Raw genomic sequence first — 20,901 nt, forward strand, 5'->3', positions numbered from 1 at the left:
GGTATTGCATCTCACCCAGATGTGCGATATCTCACTTCCAGGTAAGGATGCAGTGTGGCTCAGGACCCTAACACCCACATGCACTACACCACATTTCCGGGAGACAGCTCGACGGTGCTCCCATTAGTTATGCAGGCACGAGTGAGCATGTCCCTGGCTGGAGTGGGGGGAGGGAACACCTAGAGAAGGGAACCCGGTAGTGTGTGCGTGGGGGAAGTAGATCCTGGGTGCACTCTGTACAGGAGTATAAAGGGAGGCACCATCTTGGAAAGGGAGGGAGTTGAGAGAGGAGAAGACAGGGAGCAGAGCTGCTTTATGGGCTCTGCTCCACAGGCAGGCCCTGTCAGGAGGCCTGAGCCTGGAGAAGGAGGAAGAGGAGCAGACTGGGCTCCAGGAAGGACAGAGGGGACCCCAGGGGTGTGGACTGGCTGGTAGCCACCACACGCCCGCCGCTACCTGAGTAGGGGGGTCAGGTCAAGAAGATGGGAACCGGATCCCAAATGAGTGGAGGAGAGAAACTACCCTCAACTAAGAACCGGAGGCTGCGACATTATATGTGGAGCAGCCCCTCGCCACACCCGCTAGAAAGGCACCACATAGGACCTGGGAAACGCAGGCCAACGTTTGCCCACCAAGAAGGTCCGAGGCAGCTGGACATAAGCGTGGTCACTAGTGGGGTTGAAGACCAGAAACAGGGGACATAAAGGGGGTCCTGCAAAGCACTCCAGAAAGACCTGGGAGTTAACCGAGCCCCTCACCTGGTGAGCACAGCGCGACACAGGCGGCCACCTCTGCAGCGGTGGCCTGGAGCAGTAACCAAGTAACCGTGAGTAAAGACCCTGAACTGCACCACCAAGACTCCGAGTTGTCTTTGTTGCGCTCGTGTACCACCATCACCCCCATCATCTATCCCTGCTGCCCTGAGGCCATACCCCTCCCGTTGGGGGTTATACCACCACGCTGCACATCCTTATACACCTGGCCTCAGTGGACTGTTCTGCAGCGGCGGCTTCAAAGCCGCACTCAACGGGTGGCGTAGTCGATCAAGTTAACATCTACTGCCATAGACTGCCACTTAGTTTGACTCCCTGGGCACGGACCGGATCACCGCCACGAGACTACAACCCTAAAGAGATCCGGCTCCGGGTAAGCTCCCGCGTGCGCAACGCAGCGCGACACAGGCCCAGGGGCGCGTCAACTTTTGGCGTAGTCGGCAGGATGCCGTGCCCGCAACCACCGGGTACTGCGTGCCTGAAAAAGAGACTTTTAAAACTTACCATCCGTGAAGTTTTCCCGCCATCCGGCGCCATCTTCAGCCTTCTTCCCGCCATCCGTGAAGGTTCCCGCCATCCGGCGCCATCTTCAGCCTTCTTCCCGCCATCTGTGGAGTTTTCCCGCCATTGGGCGCCATCTTGAGGACGCCGCGCGGGAAGAAGAGGGGCGTGGACTCCGAAAGCGTGCGAGAACTGAAGTCCCGCCTCACGTCCGGACGTTGCGTAAGGTCCTGGAAGGAGCCCAGCAGACGCCGACGTCACAGGAGCGCGACGGAAGGTCCTCGACCCTGATGATCAACTGCGGAGCCGCGGCCTACGGAAGAGGATCATCGCCAGGTAGGCCACGGTCCACCAGGGGGGAGGAGGACACCAGGAACGGACAGCAAGATGGCGGACCGGCAGCAGACTAAGCTGCCCAGCATCGGCAGCGCCCCAGCCATCGTGGGCCCCGACCAGCAAAGGAGAAGACGCGTGACGCAGGAGCGGTCGCGGGAGCAGGTAAGAGGAGTCTCCCTGTCCCGGACGCTGCCAGCGTCAGCCTGCTCCCGGGCCACCCGGTGGAGCCGCCGATCCCGGGCGCTGCAGACGCAGACCTGCTCCAGACCTGGGCACTGCCACCACCAGCCCGCGCCCAGGCCCAAAGTCGCACCCCCTGACCCCGGGCGTCATTAATAGTACCACTCAGACCCCGAGTACCAAGAGGGCCCGGACGGGTCTGAACCTGAGAAAGAGAAAGGAGCGTGTGGAGCACACCGTTAATCGTAAACGGTAAAAGAGGAGATGTGAATAGTTACCCGACCGGGTATAAGGACTGTTGTGGGACTGTTTCCACTAAGAGTGTGGTCCCCGTTGGGACAGAAAGAGAACTGTTTCCCTTATCCCCTATCTGGCTGGGGACTGAGAACAGCCACCCCTTTTCCCTCTAACTGGCTGGGGACTGAGAACAGCCACCCCTACCTGGCCGAGGACTGAGAGCGGCCATATCCTGTAAATAATTATGTGTTTCTAGTAATGTATAGGAGTCCTTGGTGGATTTACCGGGAATCCTGTGTACATAGTTGGAGCGTAACCCAGGATGGACTAAAAGACTGTTAAGGACTCGGGGCAGGACAGACCCCTACCTGGTTACGTCTCCCTGTTTTAGGAAAATGGACACCTGGTTGCAGAATAAACTGTGACCTGTTATAAAGAGACTTCTTCGTGGATCTGCTGCTAGAAATGTTTTATATGAAAAATTTATATGCTAGAATGTGTTACTATGAAAAAGAGTTCCAGAACAGTACATATGCACTTATACCGTTTAAGAGAGAGCCGTTCCCATAAAGGGAAACTGAATGTTGATACCTGTTGTACTTGTTGTTTATGAAAAATTTGCATGTTCTAATGTATACCCTGTCTTTTGCTCAGTTCCAGCCCGCGGACGTGCTGGGTTTTGCCAGGGTGGAATGTAGCACCCCGAGGGTTCGGTTGCTGCAGAGGTATTGCATCTCACCCAGATGTGCGATATCTCACTTCCAGGTAAGGATGGAGTGTGGCTCAGGACCCTAACACCCACATGCACTACACCACATTTCCGGGGGACAGCTCGACGGTGCTCCCATTAGTTATGCAGGCACGAGTGAGCATGTCCCTGGCTGGAGTGGGGGGAGGGAACACCTAGAGAAGGGAACCCGGTAGTGTGTGCGTGGGGGAAGTAGATCCTGGGTGCACTCTGTACAGGAGTATAAAGGGAGGCACCATCTTGGAAAGGGAGGGAGTTGAGAGAGGAGAAGACAGGGAGCAGAGCTGCTTTATGGGCTCTGCTCCACAGGCAGGCCCTGTCAGGAGGCCTGAGCCTGGAGAAGGAGGAAGAGGAGCAGACTGGGCTCCAGGAAGGACAGAGGGGACCCCAGGGGTGTGGACTGGCTGGTAGCCACCACACGCCCGCCGCTACCTGAGTAGGGGGGTCAGGTCAAGAAGATGCGAACCGGATCCCAAATGAGTGGAGGAGAGAAACTACCCTCAACTAAGAACCGGAGGCTGCGACATTACATGTGGAGCAGCCCCTCGCCACACCCGCTAGAAAGGCACCACATAGGACCTGGGAAACGCAGGCCAACGTTTGCCCACCAAGAAGGTCCGAGGCAGCTGGACATAAGCGTGGTCACTAGTGGGGTTGAAGACCAGAAACAGGGGACATAAAGGGGGTCCTGCAAAGCACTCCAGAAAGACCTGGGAGTTAACCGAGCCCCTCACCTGGTGAGCACAGCGCGACACAGGCGGCCACCTCTGCAGCGGTGGCCTGGAGCAGTAACCAAGTAACCGTGAGTAAAGACCCTGAACTGCACCACCAAGACTCCGAGTTGTCTTTGTTGCGCTCGTGTACCACCATCACCCCCATCATCTATCCCTGCTGCCCTGAGGCCATACCCCTCCCGTTGGGGGTTATACCACCACGCTGCACATCCTTATACACCTGGCCTCAGTGGACTGTTCTGCAGCGGCGGCTTCAAAGCCGCACTCAACGGGTGGCGTAGTCGATCAAGTTAACATCTACTGCCATAGACTGCCACTTAGTTTGACTCCCTGGGCACGGACCGGATCACCGCCACGAGACTACAACCCTAAAGAGATCCGGCTCCGGGTAAGCTCCCGCGTGCGCAACGCAGCGCGACACAGGCCCAGGGGCGCGTCAGAGACACCACCAGATCTTTACACTCTTGTGCAGATGTGGCGCCCCTGCGGGTTCAGTCGCCACAGAGGTACTGCATCTCATCCAGAGGTGTGGTATCCCACTCTCAGGTAAGGATGGAGTACCGCCCGGGACCCACACACTTGCATCCATTACATTCCACTTCAGAGGGAAGGGTCGAGATTGCTCCTAAGGGAGAGCACAGTCCCTGGTCCCTAGCTGGAGGGTGGAACCATGTAGTGGGTGTGGGTGGATGAAGTAGTTTAGGGGATAACTTCAGAAGGAGTATAAGAAAGCAAGGAACCATCTAGAAGCAGCCAGTCCTGCTCAGGAGAGCAGTGGAGGAGGTCCAGGCTCCTGGCTCCAGTGCTTGGGACAGGGGTTGAGAGGAGAGAAAGAGGAGTCGGGCCTAGCCTGAGAGGCCCAGGAAAGAGAGAGAGAGGAAGGGAGCAGGGAAGGCACCAGGAGGAACAGAAGGGATCCTAGGGGCACGGGAAGTGCGGATGCCACCCGTGCGCCTGAATCTGCAGGAACGTAGAGGGATCAGGCCGCAGAGGCAGGGGCGTACATAGAAGTGATGGGGCCCCATAGCAGAAGCTCTAATTGGGCCCCCCCCCTACAAAAAATAAATATTTGTCTGTGTCACAGAAGAGCAGATCTCATAACTTTCCAGCCTTTACATAGTAATTTACCTCCTTCTGAAGTCGTAGATTCCTCCTTCATTGCCCCCATAAGGTATGATGCCAACAAAAGTGCCCCCAAAACAGTATGATACCCCTGTGGTGCATTCCTCCACATGCACAGTATAATGACCCTATTGTACCCAACTTCAACTCCCACGGCAAAGTATGGTGACCCTAACACAGTATAATCCCCCAACTGTGAACCCCACAGAGCCCTCCATACACTCTCATGGCCCCCACACAGCCCTCCAAACAGTATAATGGCCCCCACACAGCCCTCTAAACAGTAAAATGACCCCACACAAACCTTCACACTGTATAATTGCTTTCATACAGTATAATGGCCCCCCACATAGCCCTCAAAATATTATAATGGCCCCACATAGCCTTCCATATAGTATAATGCACCACCAATAATCTTCCATATAGTATAATGCGCCCCCATAATCCTCCATATTGTATAATGCTCCCCCCATAAACCTCCATATAGTATAATGCACCCAACATAATCCTCCATATAGTATAATGAACTTCCCATGGTCCTCCATAGAATATAATGCACTCCCCATAGTCCTCCATACAGTATATTACACACCCCATAGGGTAAAATGCAGCCCCATATAGTATAATGCACGCCACAGTCCTGCAGTATTATGGGCACCACGTGCTCACTGATTTTAAAATACCGTATATTTTAAATAAGCCGACCCGAATATAAGCCGAGGCCCCTAATTTTACCACATAAAAATGGGAAAACCTATTGACTTGAGTATAAGCCTAGGGTGGGAAATGCAGCAGCTACTGGTAAATTTCCCCATCCTCATATGTGTGGCCCCCACAATCCCTGGTATGTGTAGCCTCCTCAATCCCCCAATCCCTGGTATGTGTGGCCCCCTCAATCCCACAATCCCTGGTATGTGTGGCTTCCTCAATCCCCCATTCCTGGTATGTGTGGCCTCCTCAATCCCCCATTCCTGGTATGTGTGGCCTCCTCAATCCCCCATTCCTGGTATGTGTGGCCTCCTCAATCCCCCATTCCTGGTATGTGTGGCCTCCTCAATCCCCCATTCCTGGTATGTGTGGCCTCCTCAATCCCCCATTCCTGGTATGTGTGGCCTCCTCAATCCACCATTCCTGGTATGTGTGGCCTCCTCAATCCCCAAATCCTGGTATGTGTGGCCTCCTCAATCCCCAAATCCGGGTATGTGTGGCCTCCTCAATCCCAAATCCTGGTATGTGTGGCCTCCTCAATCCCCCATTCCTGGTATGTGTGGCCTCCTCAATCCCCCATTCCTGGTATGTGTGGCCTCCTCAATCCAAGTATCCTGGTATGTGTGGCTTCCTCATCCCCCCAATCACTGCACACATAAAACAATAAACACTAATACTCACCTTCCTTCCTCACCTCTGCTCCAGCGCTGAGTCCTGTCTGCAGCAGCTCATGTCGGCATCTGAGCTGCGCGCGCTCTCAGAAGCCGAGGTGAGCTGCTGCCGGCACATTCACTCCTCTCCACGCCGGAACTATGGGCGTGGAGAAGCGTGAATATGCTTTCTCTTTAGCGGCGGGCACTGACAGCAGGAGCCGGGGCTCAGCGCTCCTCCGTGCCCGCTACTAAAGAGAATGAATATTCCGTCTTCTCCACGCCCATGGGAGTGGAGAAGAGGGAATATTCATGTCCCTTTATTAGCGGGCACACGTGGTAGCTGCAGCAGCGGCTACAGCGTGTGCCCCGCTCCTCCACTGCCGCAACCCGCTCCTCTGCCGCCGCAACCTCCTACTCACCTATCCTCCTCGTTCCCACGCTGCTTGGGGCCCTCACGGACCCCCTCCGGCCACGGGCCCCATAGCAGTGGCGTGGTCTGCCGCCATTGGCGGTACGCCACTGCGCAGAGGGGACCGGCCCCTAAACTAGTGGAGAACTACAAGGCTCAGCTAGAAACCGGAGGCTGCTGTTCTTGCAAGGTGTAGCTGCCAACCACCACAATTACATTGCCGAAAAGGTGGCCACAGAGGGTCCAGGGGACTGCAGGTTGCCCGACAAGTCCAAGGCTACCGGCTTGGGACACTGATTGTGAGGTGCAGGGCAGGAGGGTGAGAGCCAGCGCAGGAAGACGACCGAGGAAGGCACATAGAACGGGGTCCCGTTAATGTACTCCTGAAGTACCTGAGGGATTGCTGAACCCCTTCCTTGGTGAACGCAGGACGACGTGGGAGGTTACCCTGGTACTAGTAGCCTGGAGTTCAACAACTGTGAGTAAACCTTGAAGACTGCACCCCACTGTGTCCTAGAATGATTATCCGCGCCATCCCCTGCACTACACTGCACAGCAACATCTACCTCATCCTTAACCATCACAGCACCGCTCTGGAGCTTAGCTCTACCTCTGGAGAGCTGAACCAACTCTGCTGCGTCATCATCAGCTCCAGAGAATCGGCCCCCGCAGCGGCGGCTCCCTATAGCCGCATACCACAGGTGGCGTCACGAACATTAAACTATAAAAACTATAATCCGCTTTTCTTTAAAACCCCTTTTATTGACCGCCCTGGGTCACGGACCGGGTCACTGCCACTGTGACATCCCCTGCACCGACCGGTCCGGCACCAAGTACCCCACGGCCCGGGGGGCGCGTCATATTTGGCGTCACGAACAGGATGCAAACCAACCCGTTATAACCGGGTACTGTGCGCCTAGAGACTGTGTTTGATACTGAATGTGGCGCCCACCCCAGAAGAATGGGCGCCATTATGTGCGTGATAAAAGACAACAAGAAACCCCCCATCGTGGGCCGGGTCCCAGAATGGCGCCAAAGCGCAGCCCGCCCCATGTGCCTGTGGCCATATACCTGGATCTGTCCATCAGTCTGGGGAAGCCGCCCCCAGGTGTGGCCGACAGCAAGCAGCCATGGGACCGCCCCAGAAAGAGGAGAAAAGAAACCTTGGAGACAGGACGGGGTCTCCAGCAGAGCAGCCAGACCGCACCCGGCAGGCACAATGGAGGGAGACCGGGCTCAAACTCCGGCCCGTGGCCTGCTGCCTGGAGCAGTATCCCTCAACCTGGAGGGAGTCGTGGCTAAACTGTCCTCTGGAGGATACAGGATTCCTCCGTGATGAGGTACAACAGCTGGGCCGGTGGATGGAGGAGGCCCAGCAAACTGCCGTCGGTATATGGAGAAGCGAGTTGCTGGAGAAGTTGGTGACTTGGCAGCAGTCAGCGCTGATTTCCATCAGCGGCGCCCCAACCCCGGCGGAGCTCCTCCTGGAGCGGGAGGTGACAGATAATGCCGGAGTGACCGCGGGAGCAGGTAGGAGCAGCATCCCTGTCCCGTGGCGCTGATCTACTCCTGGTCCCCCTACAGGAACCTCCTTCCCCGGGCGCTTCCAACACCGACCTGCTCCTGGGCCCCCTGCAGGAGCCACCTGCCCCCTCACCAGAATGGGTGTACAGAAGTGCGGTCTGGGATTGGTCCGCGAAGGTGGAGGAGGAGAATGTACCCTTTCCATCTGAAGAAGATGACCCGGCTGGGCCATCTAGTGGTGGGTCAATGTTCCCCCAGAGGGGGCCCCACTACTGAACTGTTAGTTAGAAATAAAGAGACTGTATATAGTTACCCGTAAGGGTAAAGCAGGAATGCTGCGTGTTTGAAAAGTTTTGTTTATTTACCTAGTGTACCCGGTTAAGGCACAAAGAACTGACAGGCTGAAGACAGCCAAAAACTTTTAAACTGTATATAGTTTGCACTTCCTAAGGTGCTTCTTATTGGTTTTATACAGACCACAGAACAAAAACCCGTTTGGCGTGGCCGAAGACATGGTCAACAGCTGGATCACCTATGCCCTGCAGCCACGCCCAGGGCCTACGTTGAGGGTTTTGAAACTGGTCCCTCAAATTGCACCTTCTCCAGTGAGATGGACACCCGGTTATAGATCTCACTGTATTGAGCAGAAAATGTGTTGTATATGGAAAAATGTTTTATGAGTATGAAGAAGAATGTTATTAAAAGTGGTTTTATAATGTTTTATATGCTAATAGAAACCTGTAACGTTTAAGAAAATGAGCCTCCCATAAAGGGAAGAAAAGTTATGATGTTCTTCTATGTGAATGCATTCTAAAAATTTTGTATGTCTAAAGTACCTTGTTTTTACTCTGTTCCAGCCCGCGGACGTGCTGTGTTTTACCAGGGGGGTATGTGGCGCCCCTGCGGGTTCAGTCGCCACAGAGGTACTGCATCTCATCCAGAGGTGTGGTATCCCACTCTCAGGTAAGGATGGAGTACTGCCCGGGACCCACACACTTGCATCCATTACACTCCACTTCAGAGGGAAGGGTGAGATTGCTCCTAAGGGAGAGCACAGTCCCTGGTCCCTAGCTGGAGGGTGGAACCATGTAGTGGGTGTGGGTGGAGGAAGTAGTTTAGGGGAGCACTTCAGAAGGAGTATAAGAAAGCAAGGAACCATCTAGAAGCAGCCAGTCCTGCTCAGGAGAGCAGTGGAGGAGGTCCAGGCTCCTGGCTCCAGTGCTTGGAGCAGGGGTCGAGAGGAGAGAAAGAGGAGTCAGGCCTAGCCTGAGAGGCCCAGGAAAGAGAGAGAGAGGACGGGAGCAGGGAAGGCACCAGGAGGAACAGAAGGGATCCTAGGGGCATGGGAAGTGCGGATGCCACCCGTGCGCCTGAATCTGCAGGAACGTAGAGGGATCAGGCCGCAGAGGGGACCGGCCCCTAAACTAGTGGAGAACTACAAGGCTCAGCTAGAAACCGGAGGCTGCTGTACTTGCAAGGTGCAGCTGCCAACCACCACAATAACATCGCCGAAAAGGTGGCCACAGAGGGTCCAGGGGACTGCAGGTCACCTGACAAGATCCGAGGCTACCGGCTTGGGACACTGATTATAAGGTGCAGGGCAGGAGGGTGAGAGCCAGCGCAGGAAGACGACCGAGGAAGGCACATAGAACGGGGTCCCGTTAATGTACTCCTGAAATACCTGAGGGATTTCTGAACCCCTTCCTTGGTGAACGCAGGATGACGTGGGAGGTTACCCTGGTACTGGTAGCCTGGAGTTCAACAACTGTGAGTAAACCTTGAAGACTGCACCCCACTGTGTCCTAGAATTATTATCCGCGCCATCCCCTGCACTACACTGCACAGCAACATCTACCTCATCATTAACCATCACAGCACCGCTCTGGAGCTTAGCTCTACCTGTGGAGAGCTGAACCAACTCTGCTGCGTCACCATCAGCTCCAGGGGATCTGCACCGCAGCGGCGGCTCCAAATAGCTGCATACCACAGGTGGCGTCACGAACATTAAACTATAAAAACTATAATCCCCTTTTCTTTAAAACCCCTTTTATTGACAGCCCTGGGTCACGGACCGGGTCACTGCCACTGTGACTTCCCCTGCACCGACCGGCCCGGCACTGAGTACCCCACGGCCCAGGGGGCGCATCACAGACACCACCAGACCTTTATGCTCTTGTGCAGAAAACACCAGATCTTTATGGTCTTGTACAGACACCATCAGATCTTTACTCTCTTGTGCAGACACCACCAGCTCTTCACACCTTCATGGAGACACCACGAGATTTTCCCATTCTTGGAGACAACACCCTATATTTACACTTGTATGATAACACCATCAGATTTTTACACTCTTGTGGATGCATCAGCAGATCATCACACTCTTTTGGAGATACTAACAGATCTTCACACTTCACACTTTTCCCATTCTTATTGAGACACCGCCAGATTATACTTTTATGGAGACCCTTACCAGACCTTAACACTCCTATACAAACCACATCAGATCTTCACACTCATGTGAAGACATCTTCTGATCTTGACACTCTTATTGAAGCATCACCAGATCTTCCTAGCCTTGTGGAGACCTCATGAGATCTTTACATCCTTGTGCAAATGTGACACCCAGCTGTGCTTGGTATCACAGATCCTAGAAGGGTGTATTGAAGGATTCCTCCACAAGAGGCCCCCATAACCATTCACACATCTCCACCTTCCACCTCAGACCACCAGAGGGAGCCCGTTAGGGATAGATAAATAGGGAAGGTGGAGCCAGGCAGCAGTTAGTCTAGACTGGAGTTGACAGAGAGCAGAACCTGTTGAGTTAGTTCCTGCAGAGTGAGATGCAGAAACAATTGAGTCTAGTTGAGTCTGGTTTAGCAGTGAGTCCAGTGCAGTCTGAGAAGAGTTACCTCAGAGGACAAAAGCCTGTTCCAGCTCCTGCAATTGCTATCCTGCAGTGGAGCTTATCCAGATCAAGACTCAGTGTAGCTCAGAGAAGTGAGCTTAGGTGTGCCGGCGCCATAAGATCGGTGAAGCGCGGCAAGCTGCTGTTAGTGTGAGTAGCCTAGTGAGGGCCCGAGTAGGCCGAAGGCAAAGTGGAGATTTAGTACACAGGGGGCAGAGGAGCTTAACTAGCTCACCCCGAAGCTGATACCGGACACCGGGTCCGAAGTTTACCGGGATCTCTATGACCCAGTAAGATAAACCGGAATCCCTAGAGAACTACAAGTCCCAGGATCGCTAAAGTGCTGATACGTAACAGAGCCAGGAGACACATAGGCCCCGTAAGTCGGGAGCGTGCACACCAAGAGAAGGCCCGACCACAAGGTCAGCCAGCGCAGGACAGAGACAAAGTTAGGCCTAGCTCCAGGCAGGTCAGAAACTTACTACGCAGAGGCAAGAAACAGGAGGCCCAAAACCCGCTCATTGGGGAGGATCCTGATATACACCCTTCACCCTACAGAGCTCCGGGACGTGCCTGAATTTCCATCAGTAAAAGGTACTGAAGTGACTATCGTGTCTGTCCCTGTTCTTGCTCTCACCCGGCTGGGTCTCGCCTGTCCTGCGTCCCTTTCCCTGCACTGCCCTGAGGCCTAGCTCCACCTGTGGGGAGCTATACCATCGAGCTGCCTTATCATCGGCTTCAGTGGACTGCGCAGCACTGGTGATCCTCACCAGAAGCCACAGGTGGCGTCACGAACTTTTATAAAACTAAAATTAACCAACAATCCCTTTTTAAGGAGCGACCCCAGGGTACGGGCCCGGGAGCCGACCACTGCGACATCCCTAAAGGCCAGGCTAAAGGCCCAGGTACCGAGTCATCTCCATTCCCCTGGGCGAGTCACAAACACCACAAGATCTTCACACTCTTGTGGAGATGCCACCAGATCTTGACTCTCTTGTGAAGACACCACCAGATCTTCACACTCTTATTGAATCACTACCAGATTTTCCCAATCATAGGGAAACACCACTAGATCACATGCCTATAGAGACCCCACCAAATCTACACAATCTTTTATAGACACCTTCAGATCTTGACATTCTTACAGAGGCATCACCAGATCTTCATGGCCTTGTGAAGGTACCATCAGATCTTTACACTCTCATGGAGCCACCAGTTTGTTTGCATTCTTAGAGACAACAACCTATATTTACGCTGTTGTGGAGACACCACCAGATTTTTACAATCTTGTAGATACATCACCAGATTCTCACACTCTTATGGAGATACCAACAGATCTTTAAATGATCTTCAATGAAGCCAACACCAGATCCTCACATTCTGATGGTGTCACATATGTGTCAAAAGCTCTTTTGGTTCCAGTAATCAGGGAGAGGAAGATAATGACTTGGACCAGAGTTAGACTGGTCCAGCAGAATATTCTTGGTGGTCATGGGCTACAAGACACTACAAGAAACTACAAGTTAAAATCTACGTAAAGAATTAACGGTTATTTCACACATACAGTATTTAGTTTGAGGTCTCTGGAATGCTCATCAAAGACATTATGATGATCCTGTAGAAGGTACCTATGAGGGAAATAACAAGGCTTTCTTTTACACCTTTAAAAATTATTTGCACTTTGGTATAATATTTCAACAGAATCCATACCTCGTCTTGATCCCATGCGGTGAACAATGTGCTGTATTCTGCCCATGTCATCCTGCAGCCATCTCTCATCCATGGTCCCACAAAAAGTCAGTTGATGTGATGGCACCTAAGGAAATCAAAGAGATTACTTTACCTTATTTGGGTACCCAGAGTTTCAGTTGCAACATATCTGCTGTCTTGCAATCTAAGTGTCCTCTATATTTAGGTACAAGTCATCACTAACTATTATAATGACAATCAGATGTGGGACAAACTCTCCTAGTACTCTAGGCAGATGTTTCAAAATAGTCTTAACAACCCTTAGTTTCTAAAATGCAGCTAAATTGCTTCTGGAGAACATACACTGCTCAAAAAAAATAAAGGGAACACTCAAATAACACATCCTAGATCTGAATGAATGAAATATTCTCATTGAATACTTTATTCTGTACAAAGTTGAATGTGCTGACAACAAAATCACACAAAAATCATCAATGGAAATCAAATTTATTAACCAATGGAGGCCTGGATTTGGAGTCATCCCCAAAATTAAAGTGGGAAAAGACACTACAGGCTGATCCAACTTTGATGTAATGTCCTTAAAACAAGTCAAAATGAGGCTTAGTATTGTGTGTGGCCTCCACGTGCCTGTATGACCTGTCTACAACGCCTGGGCATGCTCCTGATGAGGTGGGATCTCCTCCCAGACCTGGACTAAAGCATCCGCCAACTACTGGACAGTCTGTGGTGCAATGTGACGTTGGTGGATGGAGCGAGACATGATGTCCCAGATGTGCTCAATCGGATTCAGGTCTGGGGAACGGGCGGGCCAGTCCATAGCTTCAATGCCTTCATCTTGCAGGAACTGCTGACATACTCCAGCCACATGAGGTCTGGCATTGTCCTGCATTAGGAGGAACCTAGGGCCAACCGCACCAGCATATGGTCTCACAAGGGGTCTGAGGATCTCATCTCGGTACCTAATGGCAGTCAGGCTACCTCTGGCGACCACATGGAGGGCTGTGTGGCCCTCCAAAGAAATGCCACCCCACACCATTACTGACCCACTGCCAAACCGTCATGCTGAAGGATGTTGCAGGCAGCAGATAGCTCTCCACGGCGTCTCCAGACTCTGTCACGTCTGTCACATGTGCTCAGTGTGAACCTGCTTTCGTCTGTGAAGAGCACAGGGCGCCAGTGGCGACTTTGCCAATCCTGGTGTTCTGTGGCAAATGCCAAGCGTCCTGCACGGTGTTTGGCTGTGAACACAACCCCCATCTGTGGACGTCGGGCCCTCATACCACCCTCATAGAGTCGGTTTCTAACCGTTTGTGCAGACACATGCACATTTGTGGCCTGCTGGAGGTCATTTTGCAGGGCTCTGGCAGTGCTCCTCGAGTTCCTCCTTGCACAAAGGCGGAGGTAGCGGTCCTGCTGCTGGGTTGTTGCCCTCCTACGGCCCCCTCCACGTCTCCTGGTGTACTGGCCTGTCTCCTGGTAGCGCCTCCAGTCTCTGGACACTACGCTGACAGACACAGCAAACCTTCTTGCCACAGCTCGCATTGATGTGCCATCCTGGATGAGCTGCACTACCTGAGCAACTACTGTGGGTTGTAGAGTCCGTCTCATGCTACCACGAGTGTGAAAGCACAACCAACATTCAAAAGTGACCAAAACATCAGCCAGAAAGCATTGGTACTGAGATGTGGTCTGTGGTCCCCACCAGCAGAACCACTCCTTTATTGAGGATGTCTTGATAATTGCCAATAATTTCCATCTATTGTCTATTTCATTTGCACAACAGCATGTGAAATTGATTGTCAGTGTTGCTTCCTAAGTGGACAGTTTGATTTCACAGACGTTTGATTTACTTGGAGTTATATTCTGTTTTTAAGTGTTCCCTTTATTTTTTTTGAGCAGTGTATTAGAACACTACTAAGCTGTTGCTGCACCTTCACTTTTCTATAGTGTTCTTACATATTCAGATGTGTCTTTCCTTGCCTTTACTTTTGGCTTGACGTAACCCTAGATAAATGGCATATGATGACCAGCTTTATTTTTTTTAAGATACTCTGTTGGGTGATGTTTATATTATATATGTCTATGTGCGGCCACCCAGTGGGTTTCAATTGAATTGCAGTCTCTAAAGGGCTTTGCTAGAAATTCAGGATAATGTATTGAATCTTTAATACCCTTGAATATTCAAGGGAAATGCTTAAATATTAAAGGGTATGAACCAAGATTAGAAGTTACCTCTATCCATAGGATAAGGAATGACTTACAGATGGTTAGAGGTCCAACCACTGGGTCCCTCACAGATACTGAAGAAGAGGGCTTTGAAACCCCTCATGGAGCAGAGGCATCTATACTCAATATGACCGGTGGAGACAGTCAAGCTTGTCTATGGAACTCCCATTAGGAATGAATGCAACGGAGGTGCGCATCCTCGGGATCTACTCTATTAATGATCTTGGGATTTATGGGAGTTCCGGCAATCGCTCCCCATCTTGGTACATACCCTTTAATTCCCTAAAATAATATTATCGCCCCTTTCAAGTATTAACAAGCAATGCAAATGACATTGGAAATAGGTGCAATGTGAACGACAAACTGCAGTCTAGGTGAATTTTATATTTAAAGGGATATTAACAGAAGACTTTAGAGAAACCTCACTATCATTAATGACAGGTAAAACCTCATTATACAGCTGATAACACAATATCCACCAATCACAATAGGTGATGTCACAGCTCCCCTCCTCCCCATTCCTTCGCAATGAGCTTTGCACAAGCTCACTTCAATACAAAAGATAGGGTCAGAGTCAGCCTCTGGTTGCTCGAGTATACATGGATCTGCTGAAATAATACGAAGTAGGAGTCTATGAAAGCCCAAGTAGCAGTGTGAAAATTGCAAGACTTCTAAAAGTTTTCTTTTAATACAGATCGTTATGTGAAAAAAAAAATCATTACTATTTTTTTAAATGCATTTAACATAAAATTTGATTTAAACTGTGTTTTTTTGGTGAAGACATATTCCCTTTGAAGCATTATTCTGTATTTTTAATACACCCTATAAACTGATTCAGAATTAATAATCCTCTGTTCTAGATCTCCATCTATTGGCCAGATGTGACATGCAGAAGTAGTCCTGTTGCAGAGTGTGACATGCAGAAGTAGTGCTGTTGCTTTAAAAGCATTCAGCAACTATTAGAAGTAACACAAGTACAGGAGACAGGAAGTGTTGTGCTCCAGAAGCATCCAGCAACTAGAGGGGTTAGCACAGTCACAGGAGAAGGGGAGTGTTTTAGCAGAGCCCCAGGGGGATTGTGGGGAAATTGTTTACTGTCTGGCTGGAGTTGAAGAAAAAAGGTGGTGTGTGTGATCTGTATCTCACAGAAGCGGCCCTGCAAGTGAAAAGGATTCAAGTCAGGAGTGAAGCAAAGCACAGGTCAGGTAGAGTTCCTGAACTAACAGTGCAGAGTATTGTCAGGCAGAAAGATAAGGACTGGAAGAAATGGTGTCACAGGGATCATCTCCCTCAGCAAACCCCCCCCCCCTCCATCTTACTGTGCTATAAAGAATGCTGTGTTCATTAATGTGCCTTTGCATTAGAACTGTGCTGTCCTGTACTACTGGGAAGAATGTGAACTGCTGTGCTGCTAAAGAAACTGTACTGCTTGTCACTGGAGCCTGTTGGTCATAAGACTTAACTTGCACTGGCTGTGCGGCTTCTTATTAAATGCTACTGTTCTGCCGTTTATGAGGACTCTTGTCAAGTGTTTCTGGTCAGCAAGTGAAACAACCTACGTGTCTGTGCCTGAGGGTCAATACCCCTGTGTGCCTGAGAGAAGCTGCAGCACATGGTCTATGGTCGCCCTGAGTAACGGTTCCCCCAGGATTCCAAAGAATTCATATAACCTGTCTCGCCCCTATCTGAACCTAGTGGCGTGCGTGTAACACAGACTTAGCTCTTGCTCTGGAGGACCTGACCTCTCCTACATTACACAGGCAACCCATTGGCTTGAATGGTCACTCCTGCAATGTTTTTTTTCCCCTCTTGAGGTGCTGCAGGGAATTTGAACATTTACTCTCCGGATTCCCTACCAATCACGGCTGATTGCCGGAGGGGCCCAGTACTAGAACAGTTTGTGATCACTTTATTGCCAAGAAATCCTTCTAACAAGTTCAAAGGAGAAACCCCCTTTAAAAGAAGTTATCTCACTAAGACAAGCTGTGTCTTATTATGATTTATGGAATCCATAGAGGATCAGGGGTTATCAAGGAGGTACAAATTGGATTTATTACTTCTTCAGCTGTAAGTATAGGGTAAGCATGTGCACAGGTAGCACTGGCACCCAGATCCTTGTGCCCATGGGGGCCCAAAACCCTTCCAGTAATACTTCTGATTGCATTACTAAAGTCTGTGAATATACAAAACTATATGGGCTTCAACAATATAATACTCCATTGTCCTTTTGAGGCCACATCAGCCAACCACCTGGAAACCACAGCTCCCTGCCCCCCCTCCTGCCACTGGCACCAATACCAATCATGGTGAGTAACCAGAAATTAAACAATGCACAATTCATTTCTCAATCTGCAAAAAAAAAGTTGTATTTTTGTCTGCCGGGTGCTACAGGATGTTCTCCTTCCTCCAGATTAACCTCCATAGCCTAATTACCTGCTTCTAATTACTCTGGAAGCCACTTGATTGTGTGACCTCCTTATGAAAGGTCAAAAAGTCAACCAGTCGGAGGTCATGTCCGACCTAACAAAGGGCTCCTTTCATTTCTAGAAGAGAGGAGAGGAACATTGTGAAATATGAGTGGAGATGTATGAAAGTGACAATGAGAGGGGCTTACAACCATGGTGGTGGTGCCTATGTTAATATTAGATCGGCCCCTTTACCTCCAGGTCTCGGTCTTCTGCTGTAATAAAATGGTAATATTCTTAAAGCACATCATATGATTTTGTCACCTAAACTCGTTCTGTGATATGTGGGACGACGTGTCTGTCTAATTTTGCTCACTTCTTATGAAATTAATTTTTAATATTTATAAAATGTGCAAATGGTGTGGGAAAAAAACGTAGGAAAAAATAAAAAGAAAAGAATATAAAATAAAAAATAAACCTACCCATACATAGAGGATAGGTGTTTCCATAGTCAAAATAGCCCTCCTGATCCTGGTGTTTCATGCCACCGTCTTCTCCATGTTGATAGAGAAGACACTGATGTTTCTTTTCCTCCCCCATCACTTTTCAATCCCACTTGAATTTCAGCACTTTTCGACTAGCACTTTACATTTTCATATTTATTTAAGCACACTGCCTTTTAGCAAGGATGGGGAATTTTAAAATTCCCGGTTGAAAGTCCGACCAGTATTACAACGGACAACCTTCACTATTTACTTTGATTGTTTTCACTTGTGTGTCACCCTTTCACTGTGGTGTGTCAGTCACTAAAACTTTTCAGGGAGCTGTTCCTTCATGGGTTCCCTCCTGATCGGTCTAGAGGGGAAGTATGTGGACATCAGGTTCCACCCCCCACGACCCCTGGCTCTCCTCTCTCTCTCAAGAGCTGATTATCGATGGCTCCTGGTTCTTGCTTGGGTGGCAGCCCAGGCAAATGCTAGGAACAAAATTGGGTCTCCCTTGGCATTGGCTAGGGGAAGCTATATGTCCCTGATCCTCGCTGTGGCCTTCTGGCTTAGAGGGATAGGAAATGGTTATTGGGGACCTTTCTCCTGTTGGAGAGGGCTACAAGAGACCAAATATTAGTGCACTTTTTAGTGCCACCATTAGTCACTTTAAGCACACTTGGATGGAGAGCACAATCTCGGGTTTTCAAATCACTTTTCAATCCCTTTCTGGAAAAAAGACTGTGCTACAGACCTGTCCCAAGTGTCTCAGGCTCAACTTCCCTCCCCTGCGTCTGGTGCCCTCTGTTGTTCTCCACTTTGGGATTTGTAAGTGGCTCGGTGTGGCTCAATGACCTCATCTCCCTAGGCTTAGGCCTCCCTAGGCTCACTAAGACACACACCTGTGTCTTATTATTGAGTCTCTAGAGTCCTATGTTGGTGTCCACTATCTGTGCATATTGTGCTTCAACATCCCTGCTAGATTCATCTGTCCTACTGTTCCTGAGATTCCAGATTGTCCAAGTCCTCATGTCCTCTAGGAAGCTACACCAACTCTTGGGGCCAGTGTACATACACGGACCTGAAGCTTAGTGAATCCACTTCAGCAGGTGAACCTTACAGACTGATAGAAAATTTGACCAAAATTCTACTGATTACTGATGATTATAGAGAAGGGAAAGTTCATTAAGGTTTACACAGTCCATACGAAAAAAGGAAACGACCAACCTTCTTATCATGGATCCCTCAGCCATTGAATGGACTTCCTATGCCATCCATCTTCCTTGTCATCCATATTTTATCGACCTTTGGTCATGTCACAATGACATGTCAGAAGATAGCATCAATTGAATGGGTTGCCAAGTGCCAGGAAGGCATGATGGCTCAGTGGTTAGCCTGCTTGACTTGCAGCAGATAGAGGCCTAGGTTCAAACCTGACCATAGGCAATGTAGTTCTATATATTTTCATTGGGGTCCACTGGCATTGTGACTGTCGGCATAAAATAACTGTTTAAATCAAGCACAAGTGCTCGGTGCAACCTTACCATTGCCAAAGAGTTTTCCATCTATTTCCGCCATTCTCTGGCAGAGATAGATGCAAAACAAGTGGCTGGGAAGATACACTGAACTGTTTGGCCATGGTAAGGGTGCACCGAGCACCTGGGCTTGATTTGAACAGTTATTGTGTGGTGACAAACTCCATTCAAAGGGAATCTCTCAGCAAAATCACCCCCCTCGTAAAGCATGAAAGATAAACGCATTGGTACCATTAAATTTACTATCCGTTGCCTGAATCGATAGATCATAATTTTTCTTGCTTTTGCCCACTAAGTTGTCCTGCCAAGGGCACTGGCTTTAGCGTTGTTATTAGTTAATGTAGAGTGGTTTATTTTGTGACGCCCTGCGGCTGCAGGCTGTCACAGAACTCCTGGGTGTTGCACAGACGGATTCTCCCCAGTAGCCTCAATACATGCAGACACCTCCACCCAAGTCCACTAGATGGAGCCCTGTCAGGTATATATATACTGGGGGTGGAGTCAAGAGGTCAGTCAGTCAGGCAGTGAGTGTGACACGATGCTGCAGCACCAGACAAGCTGAAGTCTGTGTGGCTGGAAGCCAGGCTAGGCCCAAGCTGCGGGCTAGTCTGGCCAGTGAGAGCCTAGAGTGGGCCAGAAGACAAGGAGAGGAGAAGAGCCATCAGGGAACCACAGAGAGTTCGTCCCCTGATGCAAGCCGGGCACCGGGCGCGAGCCTGTTGGGACCTCCATGCCCAGTAGGGAATCCGGCATACTGAGGAGGATTTCATATCCCTCGGTCCACCCGTGAATACCGCACATTAGAGGACTAGGTACCACGAAGGCCCCAGCGTCCAGGGATAGTGGTAACCAAGGGAAAGCCCTCGCCGCCAAGCATACGGGTGAGAGAAACATCAAGGAAGCTAGACCCTGTTCCAGGCAGGTCAGAAGCTCCAGGGAGAGAGACAGGAGAATACAGGCAAGGAGGCCTTACACCTGCTCACTGGGGAGCAAGTCCAGAAGTGCACACCACCTACAAGTACCCCGGACCGTACCTGACTACCATCACCAGTAAAGGTACTGAAGCGAACCCCTGTGTGCGTGTCTGTTCTTCCTCTGACCCGGCTGGGTCCCCTCTCTCCTGCATCCCTTCACACCATCCCTGCCCCGGGGGCCCGCTCCACCTGTGGGGAGCAGAAACACCTCAGCTGCCATCCCAACACCCCCGCCGAAGGTCTGAAGCAGCGCTGGTAATCATTACCAGGTACCACAGGTGGCGTCACAAACTGTTTATTTATTTTATCCAAGTTCCAATCCCCTTTTCCAAGAGTGACCCCAGGGTACGGACCCGGGAGCCGACCACCGCAACATCCCCAAACCAGGTAAAGGCCCGGGTACCGAGTTGTCCCCATCCCCTGGGCGCGTCATACTCTTTCTGGCATCACGAACAGTATTCCGTGCCCGTTGCCACCGGGTACTGTGTGCCTTAAAAGACTGTAACACTTACCGTGGTGAAGATTTCCCGCCATTCCCGAGGTTTCCCGCCATTATCCGCCATTTTCCTGTTGCCTCGTGGGAAGAAGAGGGGCGTAACCGCGCGAAGTCCAGGCCCCGTCTCACGCACTGACGCAGCGTCAGGTCCTGGAAGGAGACCGCCGTGCCAGGAAGCGCACGCCCTGACGTCAGATGCAAGGGGACGCCAGGTCCTGCACCGGAAACTGCTAGTCGAGC

At 50.7% G+C, this 20,901-nt stretch overlaps 1 protein-coding gene across 2 annotated transcripts in view; it reads right to left on the reverse strand.

Moving 5' to 3' along the window:
- The window catches only part of AMOTL1 (angiomotin like 1), a 186,945-nt gene that overhangs the window by 152,616 nt on the left and 13,428 nt on the right, over nucleotides 1-20,901 (reverse strand). For both annotated transcript variants that reach the window (XM_073662173.1, XM_073662172.1), the window contains exon 2: nucleotides 12,541-12,646. In XM_073662173.1, the coding sequence (XP_073518274.1) occupies nucleotides 12,541-12,646 (106 nt within the window). The remainder of the gene's footprint in view (nucleotides 1-12,540; nucleotides 12,647-20,901) is intronic.

Source organism: Phyllobates terribilis, unplaced genomic scaffold (genome assembly GCF_046119375.1).
Source record: "Phyllobates terribilis strain yellow unplaced genomic scaffold, ASM4611937v1 Scaffold_2__4_contigs__length_985480577, whole genome shotgun sequence".
NCBI lineage: Eukaryota > Metazoa > Chordata > Amphibia > Anura > Dendrobatidae > Phyllobates > Phyllobates terribilis.